This window comes from Coturnix japonica, chromosome 1 (genome assembly GCF_054131305.1).
Source record: "Coturnix japonica strain WE chromosome 1, WE-NBRP24, whole genome shotgun sequence".
Classification (NCBI taxonomy): Eukaryota; Metazoa; Chordata; class Aves; order Galliformes; family Phasianidae; genus Coturnix; species Coturnix japonica.
Window position 1 is genome coordinate 53052934 of NC_140663.1, and position 14726 is coordinate 53067659.

Sequence of the window (14726 nt, forward strand, 5' to 3'; positions counted from 1 at the left end):
TCCATACTTTGTGCTAGCAGCATGCTTTCTCCAAAGGCAGTGAGTATAATGGACAGAGGGACACCCAGGAGCGCACTGTTAGCAAGTGGGGACTCAAACTACAGAAGGGACCACCTCTTCTGTCCAGTGAACACTACTGTATTTTGCTTGTCAGGGACATAGTTTCACATTTCTTACAGCTGGATGCTGTAAGCTTGATGTTGTTTTGTTCTGTTTCTTTAAGATATTAGCACTTCTCAACCTATAATTTATAAATGCTTATAAATGTGCCATCACCTCTGGACTGGATTTATAAAGACATGTAAACACTGATCTTTCTGGTAAATTTAGGTTCCTACTTGATCTACTTAATGGCTGCATTTTTGTCACATCCACTGTGGGGTAACCAGGAGACTAATGGAAATGAAGTCACTGCTATGTGGCATATATGGAAAAGGAAAAATCAAGCTTGCTCAGGGCCAGGTTGGAGCAGTCCTGAATTAACTGTGCTGTTAGTGTATCCTAAGTATTTTTAAGAGCAAGTCAAACACACACTGAATAACTTTTCTTTTGAGATTATGGACCCTTGGTCTCTAGTACTTGCTTGAAGCAGTAGAGCAGTACTTATCCCTTAAACTCCCTAATGTATTATGGTGAATTCATTCTACTTGTATACCTTGTAGTCATCTTACATTCCTTTGTTAGCTGCAGGAACAAACACAGATGTGGCATAAATGGCCTATAGCATTTCCTTGCATAGCAGCTCTGTGTCTTTGGGGGAAAACAACACTCAAATTTTATTTGCCGAAGTCAACATGCAGAATAATTATACCAAACGTTTTTAGTATATTGCTGCTGCACCTTTATGAACTACCCAAAGTAATTTTCTTAATAATTTTAATGAATCCATTTCCTCTCTCTGCCAGTAACTTTGTTAATGAAGCTGTTTCTTTAAGCCCTACACACAAGCGAAATAGGGATCCCTAAGTCCATGCTGTTCTTCAGCTTTCAAAGCTGTTATTTTTAAAAATAGGGGAAGATGTGATATTTCTTCCATCCTGGCAAGGAAATGGGGTTTCAAATATATGAGGATCACCATCCTCCCCTTCTTCACACCCCACACAACACATGTCATTTAGAGGACAGACAGTTACAGAAATGGCTACAAGATCAGTTACTTTAACAGAGAAAATTCGTCTTCATGAACCTTGAAAGCTGATAATCTTACACAGCATTAATGTAATGTTTGTGGTCATGGTTTAGAGTATTTGATTCTGAGTTGGGACATTAATTGTGTATATACTGTCACATCTGTGTAAGTACAATGAAATCAAATTACTGGTTTGCGATGTGTTTATTTCCAGTCTGAGAAACCTGTACACTATTAACATATGGAGTCTTTTGTTGTGTTGCTCCTTTCTCACGGGAGTGTGCTCTAGAACCTTGTCTCATTGGTTTCAAGCATTGTGTTTCAGCCTGAAACCTTACACACATTTTGACTATCTTGAAAGAAAAGCGGTAGGAAGCGGGGCAAATTGAGAGGTCTGACCCATAGCTTTGTTGTTAGCTTGATGAGCTGCATGCTCCTCCTGTACCTCTTTGTGAGAAAGAACTGTATGCATGCTTCCAGTTGAACCTTTTTATCAGTCTCCTAACCAGTGATGTTAACATTACATTTCCTTTGGAGGGTGTGTTGCAGTCAAATATCATACTTGCTTCTTTTCCTCTTTGTCCAGATGGTTGTTTGATGGCCCTGACAGTGTTTCATCCTACTTGTTCCTGTGGTTAGGACTCAAAGTTAGTTGATTTCCCACGTGTCTTCTTGAATCCCCCAAGAAGCTCACTTGGAGGTGAATGTGGCTCCACTCTCATTGCTAACAAATGCACTGTGAAGCATTAATAGCCTGTACTGGGGCATCGTGTATTCCACTGAATGCATCATGCTTGCATAACATAAAACTCAAGTCCCTATACATGATAGACTGCTTATCCTTGATGCTTTTCAGCTGGGAAAAGGAGTGATGCTGAGGCTGAATACTGTATCATATCAGAGCATCTGCCTCTGGAACAAAAAGGAGCAAATTATAGTTGGAAGAGGAAGGAATTAGGGTGGGGGGATAGGCAGTGTTCTTGTTTTTGAATGAATGGGGGATGTGATGATCCTCTGTTGGGACTAACTTCATTTTTAACTGTATTCTCTGTAGAAAGAATGTATAGGATACAAATAAAATTAATGGAATGTCAGGAAAGGGGCATAACTGTGCAATGTTCATCCTATTATGCGATAATATTATGAGAACCTACCTGGCCAAATACACGTTACAACTATACAACTATACTCCTTCAACAAATTACATGTACCTCCTTGCAAAAATAAATAGCAAAAAACCTAAACCCTCCCACCCCAAACCCAATGGCTGCACTGGGACACAAACAGCTGTACGCATGGGGAGGGATAGGGGAGACAGTGAGCATATAAATACCAAGTATATTATGCTATATGGCATGTTTCTCTACAATGGCAACTACCTCTTCCCAATGGGATCAGGGCTCATTTGATCTTTCAGTATGCTGGTTTAGAGACCAGAAGCAGCGAAGAACTAATAATTTTGGCTTTTTCTGCAAACCTGCCTTGTGCTCTGGGTCACTCCAAGGACAGAATCACCATTGTGAGGGCAAGGGAAGGGGTGAGAGTATGTGGGAAAGTTTATTCTTCAAAAGAGCAGTGGTGCACTGGGACAGGCTGCACAGGGAGGTGGTGGTGTCACCGTCCCTGGAGGTGCTCGAGCACTGTTCAGATGTGGCACTGAGGGTAATGGTTGGTAGGCAAAGTGGGGATGGGCTGGTGGTTGGATGAGGTGATCTTAGAGTTCTTTTCCAACCCTAATGATTCTGTGATTCAAATTGCAGTGGGGGCTTCCAGTCTAATTAGGAATAAATTCTTCACATTACTTAAGCCTTCACACTGGACAAAACCCTTCTTGATAGCAGTGCATACATCAGTGTAGCTAGTGGTGAATATATGAATACTGAATTGTTTACTATTGATGAGCAACTGTAAAGAGAGGGCTTTCTGGATGTTGAAAGCCTCAGGTTGCTCTATCTGGAAAGGACCTTTTAGTAACCACATGAAAGGTTGTGTAGGAGCACTGAGCAGGTTTCCAGGAAAGCAGCCACTTCACACTGACATTCTGCCTCAGCTGCTGGTCTCCCCATGTTTGTGGAGCTGTGCTGTGCTATCAGTCAGCAGCAGCTGAAAAAAAGCTGAAGGAAGTATTTCCTAATTTCAGTCTTTTTCTTCTCAAATATACTTTCTGATTCTGTAGTTATGACCTAAGCTGGCAGCAGCTTGGTGGTGTTTCTCCCTGAGAGAGTCATCACTGTTGCCTTCAGTCTCTTTCAGTGCACTTTCTTGTTGCATTTAAAAGCATTTTTGAAAAAAAAAAAGACCAGTCTGGCTGGTACTCAAATACCAGATGGAGGTTCATGTTACGAAATGAGGAATTATGGAAATTCTTCAGTTTGAGCCCAGCGTCCAGAATTGAATCGTCTGTCAGTGAAGATCCTGGAATTCCCCGTAAGACAAATTCCAGCCTGCAAAGAGCACAGTGGCAAAGCACAGGGCCTGGGGGCTGTCAGAGCATGCTGGAGAGTCGCTTCACTGCAGATAGTTCTGTGTGGTGGATAGTAATGGTGGGCTGGTGAAGTGTTGTGTGCAGATATCTTGCACAAAAACTTATAGCTCCCTTGATGGGATCTCTCAGAACTGCATGAAGTGAAAAAGAGTTCTCGTGCCCTCTCCTATCTCTGCGTGATAGCTGGGAAGTTCAGCTAAGGATGTCTGCCTCAGACCCCCGATACCCTTGCAGAGGAATGGCATTCATTCAAAGAAGGATGGAATTAAAAAGACTAGATAGAAAGTCCTTGAGGATGAAAGGCAAAGAGAAGCTTTTGTGTGTGCTCACTGCTAGGAACAAATTCTGCTGAATGGCATCCTTACACTTAGATTGGATTAAATCTCTGACTAATTCATACCAAGTCTTTTCATGTCGCTACCAGTGCAGCTGTGTTTGAGCAGACTGGTAATGTTTGCCTCTGGAAATGATGAGTGCCATCTTATTTCAGAAACTGTGCTTGCCAAAGCCTTAGGGAGAGGAGAGCAAATCACGAAACCACCTCCACCTCTTTCCTCTGTAACTGATTTCCTAACAGATTTTCATTTGCTCTAGGCATTGAGCTTGGCAGTGTGTTTGCTGAGAGAGGCATCTCTTGTGCATTTGGGGGCTTGAGGGGAATCGCTATCTGGCTGGTTGAAACTGGTTCAGCATTTACTGAGAGTCAAATGTCCAGCCAAGTGGGGAACATAACTGCGTGGTTGCTATTTTTAAGCTATGTAACAGTATGTACGAATGGAACTAACTTCTGTCAAGAGCAGAAAGCTCAACGTTCTGAGTTTTGTTTTCTTATTCTCAGAACTCCACCTATAATCAGGATTACCTTTATAAGTTTTGGTTTTGTAACATGAGAAAATGTAACTTCTTGATTCTGCCAAACTGTCAACTAAGTTTTTGCTTGCAACCTATTCCTGTCTCCTGATAAAAGCTTTCTGGTTAACTGTGAGGAAAATGAATGATGGGTTAGACCCAGGATTGAGTAATGGAGCGTCTGATTTGATCAGTTGTTACTTGACAGTCTCTCAGTGAAGTTTATTAGCTGCGAGGGGTTTGGAGTTTGTGTCGATTTTATTAACAATATGATATTTACTGCTGTGATGAGAGATGGACTCCAAGCTGTAAGTACAGTAAGGGAGTGCTTTGAGGAAAGGGTATGATAGAGGTTTTTTTCTTACCTACAGGAAATTAGCCCAGGAGATGTGATAGCAGATGTTTGTGTTAACTGCTAGGAGCAGTTCATAGAATCATAGTATATCTGAGTTGGAAGGGACCCAGTAAGGATCATCGAGTCTCTTCCTGGTTCCCTTCAAATCCTGTTTTGTGTCCCATTCACACTCTGTTGAGCCAGTATTGCTCTTGCTGAGGTATGTAACTCTGCTTTTGCAAAAGAAAGGCAAATTGCTTAATAGTATATTATGGTCTAATCTAATGACTAATTAACATGCAAGGACAAAAGAGGCTTGTGGTGGCCCGTGGAGCATCAAGAAGCAACCTGCTGCACCTCCTCTGGATCAAGTTCCTTGACTTCCATTTCTGGTTTAGATATGTAGAAGGACTACACAACACACATTTTCATGCACAACTTTTAAGGGGAGAGGAAAACTGAGTGTCCTGAGCTGGGCTACATAAGTAGGGTACACTGATATCGTGCAGCGTGATTCTCTTTGGCAGTGGTGAAAAAACTGAGGGAGTTGGCCTGGCTGATGGAGCTTGGGTTTGCTGGCAGTGTGTGTGCTGGGGGCAGTGGCAGATAGAGACCTATGTTGGCTGTGATAGAGTGCTGGATAGACCAACACTAAGTGACAAGTGAAGGCATGCAACAAGTAGCAAGTGAAGTCTGGTCCTGTTCTGCAGCTGAGCCCTTGAGGTGTTGCTCTTGGATCATTTCAGTAAGTGGAAGGAGGCAGCAGTTCTCAAGGTCTAGGTTTGAGGTCCGTTTCCTCAGGTGTTTTCTGAGCTCTGTGTATATTTTACCTAGCAATTATAAAGGGCAAGGTTGAGGTTGCACCTAAGGGTTACAGGATGGTCCCAACCCTTCCTGGGCTTTTCACGGAATAAGCATTGGGGTTTGTTTTGTTTATAAAATTCAGCAGCCTCTAAATGAAGTGGTTTGTGGGTTGGAGAATTTTTTATGGCTTTTTTATTCAAATGTCTTCACGTAGGTTTCTTGGCTTCCAAAATAGTCTTGCAATGCCTGCATTACAAAAACAATTCAAAAACATTTAAGTATATCTGCTTTGTGTATTCAGTATTTCGCTACGGAAACATAAGATATATCTATGAAATATCCATTTGAACTGCCCTGTACAATATACTTTATTTGAACTAGTTGAGTAAGTGTATAGGTTGGAATTAGGTATCTTTTAATCCTACTTTGTAACTCCTTTCTCCCTCTTCAAGAAACCACTTTCCTTTTTTCCACTTCTGTAATAGTGGAAAGTTGGAAGCAGCACACACAAAACTTGCTTTTCCATGTACATTTTTAAACATGTCTATAGCTAAAATATTTGTTCTTTGGATTGTGCGAGTCTGGTATTTACCATACCTCTGGGGAGGGAGCCTTGGAGTTAAAAGTCCAGGCAGCCACCTGCTTTGACTGGAACAAATGCTGATAGAAATGACAAGTTTTAGAGTCTGCTTCTGAATGTTATGATGTCTCCCTTGGTGACCCAAATGAAGGTGACTTTGTTACGTTCAGCCAAGATTGGACCACATGCTTCTTTGTGATGAGTAACCTTTACCTGCCTGTATATGCAGAATTAGATGATGAAAGGAAGATCTGAAGCACAGAGGTGGAGATGAGTGCATGTAATTGGAGGCATGAGCTTCCGTAGTGCAAGCACGTACTACATTAGATGTTAGGCTTTTTTGCTTTCTAGATTTCATATGAAACATTCGATGAGCTCCTTAAAGGACAGTAATGTTTTCCTTCTTGTTACTTGCAGATCACATGTATCTGTCTTTTTGCCCACGTTGATTTTTTCCTACATTATCTTTTGCGATTGTTGCAGCCTGTTTTGGTAGAAGATTCAGACAGATCTGACCTTCATTCATGCAATTAAAAAAAAAACCCACAAAACGTGAGTTTTATTAAATAGTTGATTTCTTCTGTGAGATCTCTCGTGTTTCTTGGCGGAACCTGAAAATCTCAGAGGAGCTGTATTGCTGGGCTGCAGAGGTCACTACAGTTTGTGTGTAGCCTCTGGTCTTCATTCTGCTCAAACATTCCAATTGGGTCAGAACAGTGCTTTCTTTTCTCTGATATTCAGTACTGCTTTTCTGAAAACTTCTTTTTCTTGTGCCATAGCATGTTGGCTTAGAAAGATGAAAATCTGTCCCCTGTATGATGTTAGAAGCTTTTATGTCTGGCTGTGCTAAGCCAACTAATTTGTTTTTTTTTCTCAATGTGGAATCGTAAAGTATTGTGGAAGTGTCATTCCAGTCATTTCTTAACAGGGCTTTTTTTATATTGGAGCTGTCCTCAGGTAGCATTTGAAGAACAACGGGAGTAAAGTTCATCTTGCAAACTAGATAGAACTAACTTTAGGATGATTTTCCACGTTGAAAGGTAACATCAGGATCAGCTTCAAGGCGGTTCAAATGAGGGAATGGCATTCAACCTCCTTACCTAGTAAGAGGTGGAGTAAGAAGCCTCCAGGTGTTTCAGCCCAGCACTGAGGTCTCCCTCACCTAGAGCAAAGTGGTTGTACACTTGACTTACAAGTTACGTATGTACGGCTCATCAGAAAATACCTATGGTCTGACTTCCTACAGGTGTGAGGTATGGTCTTATGGGCATGTCTGTAGGCTGAGGGCTTCCTGTATTGAAACACAAAGATTTGTGTTTTGAGGGTTCCTGTTTTCTCCCAGGTGTTTGTGAGAGATGCATGAATTTCACCATGCAGGTAACAAATGAAACCTTTGCTGTCAAGTGTCTGGGGGCTTGGGGGACTTGTAAAGGGAAGCATTGCTCTTACAGGATGAGTTCCTAAGGTTTCTGGGGTAAGGAGGATGTGGCAAGCTGTGAGATGTGGCGAGTCCTTTGGTAGGGTTAACTTCCTACAGTATTTATAGTGGTAAAATCTGGGAGGAAGGGGAAGCAGAAGCTGGCACTGTGTTGTAGCAGGTGCACCAAGAAGTTAATTGTTATGAAGAAATATGTTTTGGAAGTGAGTGCTGCCTTCTTCCCAGAGCAGGAGGCTTGTCTCTGAGCACCTTGCTGCCATATGGTCTCTGAAACAGTGATGATGATGTGTATGTAGCTGCATGTCCTTAGTGCTTTATCATGGTAGAGTCTGTACCAGGAAGATTTTAATAGACTTTGTAGGATATGCATGAACGTCACCATATGAATAATAAATGCAGCCTTTGCTGTCCTATGTCTTGGGGTTTTGGAAGGCTTTTAAAGGGAAAGCTGCACATATAACATGCCCTGGAAGACACATTCCAAACAGTTTGTTTTCAGAGTTTTGATTCTAGTCAGAAGTTCTTAAGTCTTATTTCAGGAAATATATTTTATTTATGGGTAATGATGTGGTTCTTTACAGAATGGTGACAGTTCCAAGATACGCCTTGAATGTCCTCAGCTTCTCAAGCATGTAGTTAATGAGTTGAGAAGGAATCACTGCATTGGTTACTGTTGGCCCTATGTGAAGACTTGTGCCATGAGGGGTCTCCCTGGTATATGGCTGTGTCATGGGTATATTCAGGGATTCTAGGCTAGTCATTCTTGAAGCCTGTTGTACAGTATGACAGCCATCCAGATGGTCTGTCATTCCTCTACCATCTAATAAGGGAGCAGTTACCTCTTCCTCTTCCATGGCATTTTTCTTTCTTCTTTTATTGTCTATGGAGTTTTGGCTTTATGATTCAAAGAAACTGTCTAAAATGGTCAAATACATGACAATTTCAATGCTTAAGATAAGCATCTTTTCCCCAGATACCAGAAGGAAAATCCCAGGTAGAACATTCTGGGACATTATTTTTTATCAAAGGAAGAAAAGACATCTGGTTTGGTTTTTGGCCTCCTTTTTTGACATTGATATTCACTCACTACAGGGACCCTGATTTGATCAAAGACTGGTATATGACAGAGTGGCACCGTAGTACATTTGTTGAATTTATGTAGATAAAAGGTCTTATTTTGTAGTTCTAATGTTTCAGTAAACATTTTATGGCACTTAAGAAAGGATTAGGAATGAACAATCTACATATTTTTATTCAGTACCTTGATGTGAATTTGGGAATCAAATATCTGTAAATGCCTCTATATTTGTTTCCATGTTCTTTGATATAATTTGCATCTCATTTCAAATCATTACTGAATCGAGCTTTCTCTGTGACATTTTGTGACCTGTTTGTATAAATACTTTGATCTTATGATGAGGAATGGGTTCTTGTGTTTGCAACAAGTTTGCATCTGATCCCTCTTGCTCCCAGTTTTGCTGTAGCTTGGTAGAGTTAGAGAGAAAATAGATGGAGACCCAAATGATTCATCCACATATGGTGTGCAGAAGCCCCTCAAACCAGGTTTGATAGGTGCATAAACCACAAACATTTATTTGTCTACTGTATTTGCTTGAGTGTATAATGTTATGAATGAGGGTAGCTCTAAATACCATCTTCAAACTTGACCATGTGCAGTACTGACATTTCTTTTTTCCATCTGGTCTAAAAGGGAAGCTGCACACAATGGCAGCCCCACCCGTTTGTCCTCCTGCTTTCCCATTTGTTGTCTGCATGATATGGAGCTAAAATAATTGCCAGTGCTTTTTAACTTTTCTTGTCAAAGTTGTCCTCTTTTTGCCATCTGTTCCCCAGCCCTTACAGCCAACCTAAGCCTGCACTTCTTGATATCTGGGATCACTTACAATGCAATCAGCATACTGTAGCAAAGACCATTTCTTCAGTTTTAGCCAAAAGTATAAATAAATCAAATCCTGGAAACGAAAGCAGAGATCCTTCATTTGCTGGAATAAAGACTTTTGTTAGCGCGGTATCTTAAAGAGGGAAGGCTTACAGGCTGCACTCATTTGTCCATCTGCTTTTCAATTCATCCTTAATAACTTCGGAACCATTTCATCCAGATTTGACAGGGAGTAAAAGTCTTGAAGGTAACTCATTTCCTACAAGAAAACTGGTGGCTGCGTAGGGGAGAGAGACAAAAATAGGTGTCCCCACTGTCTGCAGCATAGCTTAACAGTAATCTGTTCTTAGGCTTTTGCTAGCCAAGTTGCAAGTGTGTACTGGCTGCTGTACTACGCTAATCTCAGAGTTTCCAGAGCATGTTACCGAGTCTTAGGCAGAAGGTAAGGGGCCATGAAGAGGCGATGGGATGTTTCTGTTCAATTGGAAATACTGCGGAAAGGATGAAATCAATGGAAATTGGGGCTGTTGGAGCTATCAGTCATTTAGATTTCATACAATACTGTAGTTTACTGATCACTGGCCCTCCAGAGGTTTGTCAAGGGTGCATCTGCAGTCTTTGCCTAGCTGTAAAGTAATCAAAATGTAAGAAAATACTGACATGGTGCTCCAAGGATCTCTCACTCAGAAGTGGCGAATGTTTTATTTGCTCAAAATGCTGTTTTGAGCCAGAAAGAGCAATCTGTGAGTTCAGATGGAATTAAATCAGTAGTTACTGCTGGAAAAAAAAACATGTGGAAGAATGCTGGAAAATGCATTCCTATACCAAAATATTTTACTTTTCCAGGCACAAATCATTAGTTGAGTGAGCACTTCTAACTAAATCCGGATTGAAAACGTAGGAGGATGGTTCCTGTACAAGGAGGTATGTATTCGGGATATAGGATTTGCAGCACTGCGGGAATTTGTAACCAAATTCGCAGTGAGTGTCACTTGCAAAATCCTTTCCTATTTCTTCCGTTTGATACAAGTTGGGGTGAGTTTAGCAGGCGTTGGGCTTTCTTTATTGTGCATATGTAGGCATTGGGCTTTCTTTATCATGCATGTGTTTGGTAAAATGTTCACGTGCCTTTGGTGACTGCAGGAAGGGGAAGGAAGCGCCACCTGGAATTATTCATCCTTTGTTGATGTCCCTCATTGGGTTCTTTTATCTTGCGCTGGAGCAAAGATCCTGAGCGTACTTTCAGCCATGAGTCAGTGACAACCCCTTGATATTATTGTAAATAGCAACATGAATGTTGCTCTTGCATGCATTTTTTCACAGACTTTGTCTTTCTTTCCCAGCGTTTCAGCCAAGGGATTTGCAGAGCTTCTGAGTCAGCAATCAGCTGCCTCGAGACAAAACATGCAGGATGCTGCAGACTTGCAGCAGGGCCAGCAAGGCACACAAATACCCTGGAAACCTGGCAAATAATTCCTGCCTGCCCTTGCTTTGCCTCCTGTAATTTCCGTGCTCTCTGACATGTTGCTCACAGGTTCCGAGGGCTTTGGGTGTATACATCAAGAATGCAGAGTTTTAAGGAGTGACTAATTACAGTGACTGAAGCCTCTGTATTTGACCTGTGGGCATAACTAACTTAACAGCCGGTGTGAGATGGGATGTAGGCAGAGCAGTGAAATTAACGTGCCGCTCTGGTTGTGCTTCACAAAGTGACCTGCTTTTGCAGGTCTGTCTCCTGACTTGGCCAACCTTGAACACAAAGCACTGAGTTCCTGTGGTGATGGAAGGTTGTTTTTTAATTCACAGATCTGTACACAGTGCAGAGTCAGTGCCACTTTGCTCCTTTGGTGATAATACAACAGGGCTCAATACAACACAACAGAAGGAAGAGCAGGAAATGAGACTCAGGCTCTCCTTGCGTCTTGGATGTATCAGTAATTGTCTGTGTACCAACCGGCTTAAATTGCCACGCTGATGCATTTAGGCTGTGTAGTTTCTAGGGGTTATTCTTAGGAAGTGCCACATCAGTCATCTGAAGTGCTGCTGTAGAGGTTTTGGGTAGTAGAGTGTCAGGGATGGGGGAGATGAACAGAATAGTATCCAGCTTGAAGTGGTAAATGAGGTGTATGGATTTAGACTGTAGGTATTTTATTTCATCTCTGTTACAAGACGCACGGAAATTGCTCCCTCAACATAAGAGATTTGCTGGGGCTCTTTATAGCACTCTTGGGAACAGGGGGTGAAGGTTTAAAGCACCAAACATGGCGGTCACCCTGAGGTGCAAGTCTGGAGCATGTTTGATAGTGAAGTTAAGATTAAAAGTAAGGCAAGAAATTAATTCCATACTGCTTAGTGAGCAGTACTGCTGTGGACATCATCAATGCCCATCAACATAGAAAAACATCTTTGTTTGTGCTGAGTCCTCTAAGGCAGCTGTCCTTATAAAGTCAGAAATACACTGTGTGGTATAACGTGTTGTTATTCTGTGGCTTCTGCAGGAACTTTTAATTTTATTTTTAATTTTATTTTTAATACCAAACAGTTCAGGGATTTATGTAAAGGTTTCTGAGTCTCCTCTGCTATTTGTAAATGCAAGCAATAAATACCATGCTTGGCTGGGAAGCAGGAGTGCCCACATAAACTCCTTCAGAGCTGTCCTGGTGGAGGGGAAGAGAGACATGAGCTGTAATGTTTGCCTTGGCTTCCTGTCTGCTGGAAGCAGGAAAAGAGCTGGTGAGAATCTAAAAGCTTTTATCTGAGTCCACATGCTTCCTTTTTTACCTTAATGCCCTTTGCAAAAAATAAAGGAAAATGTACCTCAAAACAGTTTTCCTTTCCACAGTTCCAGCGTATGTTCCCATGCTACCGTCCTATCTGAAGATAAACAGAAATATTCTTTCTTAGAGTAATTGTTTATACCTTACTTGTATATATGTATTTATATGTGTATGGTTGTATATAAAAGGAAGATTTGTTATATATTAAGTGGAATAGCTTTTCTGTAAAGAAAACTGTTTGTGCTCTAAGCAATTCTGTACTTCTTTGGGATCGCAGGAAAGCAACTAAGAGTAGTAGACCCCCCATTAGCGTATTTCATCTGCCGAGGAGCCCAACTACCACCAGAAATGTGGGGATCTGTGTATCAAACAATGTTGAAAGCCACAGAGCAGAGGAAACAACCTGAGTACCCCACATGGATAGTACTGCAGCCCCTTTCTCTCTTGGGCTACTTGCTTACCAAGGCAGGAAATATCCCTATAGGCTCTAGGTGAAACAGATATTCATACTGCTTGATGCAGCACAGGCTGGCTTTTTTTTTTCAGTCTTGACATCTTAAGAATTTGATTGCTGTTAGGTTTAACCTCTTTCTAGGGCTGCAGTGCCATTGTTGCATTCATTATGGCAGGGCACAAAGGCAAGGCCTTCAGACTCACAGCTTGTGTGGCTCAGGTAAAGTATGTTGTGCTTTGATAGAGGAGACGTGTCCCAGCGTCTGAAGAGAAGGCTGGTGAGCTTCAGGAGGCTGCGCTTGAGTCAGCTCAGCAGGACTGCCTGGGGTATTGGTTAGTTGACTTATTTAGGACTGATGCTTTCTTTATTCGTTACTGAGAATCTGGACTTCGGCTCAGGCACAAAGATGATTTTGGAAAGAAAAAAATAAGAGCAACCTTGGTTACATTTCCTTCTTTTTATTTTATAGGTTAATAATGCTCGTAAGCCAGAGGTAAAAGCGGCTCAGCAGAGTAACACTGGGAAATCTGGCAGACTGGAAGAGAACAGCTGCCCTGCAGGGCAGCTGCCGAGCGTGAAGCATGGAGGAGAGTAAGAATGAGAAGGTGAACCAGGCTCACGTTCTCTTCGACAGATTTGTCCAGGCTTCAACGTGTAAGGGGACTCTCAAGGCTTTCCAGGAGCTCTGTGACTACCTAGAACTAAAGCCCAAGGACTACCGTTCTTTCTATCACAAACTCAAGTCTAAGCTAAATTACTGGAAAGCCAAAGCGTTGTGGGCCAAATTGGATAAAAGGGGCAGCCATAAGGACTACAAGAAGGGGAAAGCATGCGCCAACACGAAGGTAAGGAAAGTGATCCTTCGTAAGAGACCTATCTGTGGGAATCAGAACAACTGTTACCCACTTCGTCTCTGGAATACACAAGAAAAATAACTGATTGTTGAAAGACATTTGTCTAGTGGCAGTATAAGCCCAGGGAGGATTCAGAAATGTTCTCATCCGTGTTATTTACAATACAGCCATCATTTGTTTTAATTTTACTCTGAATGAAGATTCTGTTTGCAACTACCAAATTTGGTTGTTCACTTGAAGAGGGGAAGGGGAAGTTAAGTGGAAACCCAAAATATTTGCATTTTATTCAGGAGAATCAGTCTGCAGATTTCCGTTCTATGTTGTGACATCAGTGCCATAGGTGAGATTGAGTTATGGCATAGCAGTTCTCTTATGTGTGCTTGGTAAGGAGGGAGAGTGAAGGAAATGAGGAAGAGGAGGGAAGCCTTATTTGCCAGTGTCACTGAGAAGCTGCCGGTGAGATGCTCTGTAGAAATGCAACTAAAAAGGGTGGATGAGTTAAATAACATCCATGCTTACATGTCCCAACCCAGGAACATGCAGGATTGTGGATGTGAGATTCAAGTCAATTTGAGCAGTGAAATCAGGTAGCTGAGAGGAAAGGGAATTGTTTCAAAAATTACTTTTTGTTAGTACATCTTAAAGAGTACGTGCTTGTTATGATAAATGATTTTGGCATGCCATTAAATACAAACCTTGTTGTTTTTTTAAGTAAAGAAATGATAGACGTTCAAGTGTATTTTTTCATATTTTTCATATATCTCTGTTAATTACTTGCTTCCTGCCCTACCAGTTTCTGCCATTAAATGTTTATATGTAACTCGTAGGAGGTAATTGCAACTATTCAAAGTGGAGGCCTTTTGAGAACTGAATCATCTCTGATTTGATGTTTCCTATCTCAGTTTTATATTCCTAAGTTTTAATGTACTTTGCAAACACTAATTATAAAAGATAAATAATGCAGACATTAAGGTGGGTGTGTGGAAACGATAGAATTTAAAACAAGATCAAGATTTTACCCATTTCTTAAAACTTCTGTCTGTCATTTCTTTAGTAAGCTCAGCTTCTGTGTACTTGATCATATGAAGGTCTCCTTTTCTGGAGCTTAATTGCTGCTTGACT

The 14726-nt window shown here is 41.4% G+C and overlaps 1 protein-coding gene across 50 annotated transcripts in view; it reads left to right on the plus strand.

Moving 5' to 3' along the window:
- Nucleotides 1-14726, plus strand: part of MICAL3 (microtubule associated monooxygenase, calponin and LIM domain containing 3) — a 166115-nt gene that overhangs the window by 52818 nt on the left and 98571 nt on the right. For 48 of the 50 annotated variants that reach the window (XM_015864896.3, XM_085520566.1, XM_085520391.1 and 45 more), the window contains exon 2: nt 13220-13595. In XM_015864896.3, coding sequence (XP_015720382.2) covers nt 13332-13595 — 264 coding nt within the window. In that variant the 5' untranslated portion in view covers nt 13220-13331. Of the gene's footprint in view, nt 1-10365; nt 12253-13219; nt 13596-14726 lie in introns of those variants that run through there. The other 2 variants (XM_085520407.1, XM_015864905.3) reach the window with 2 other exon arrangements.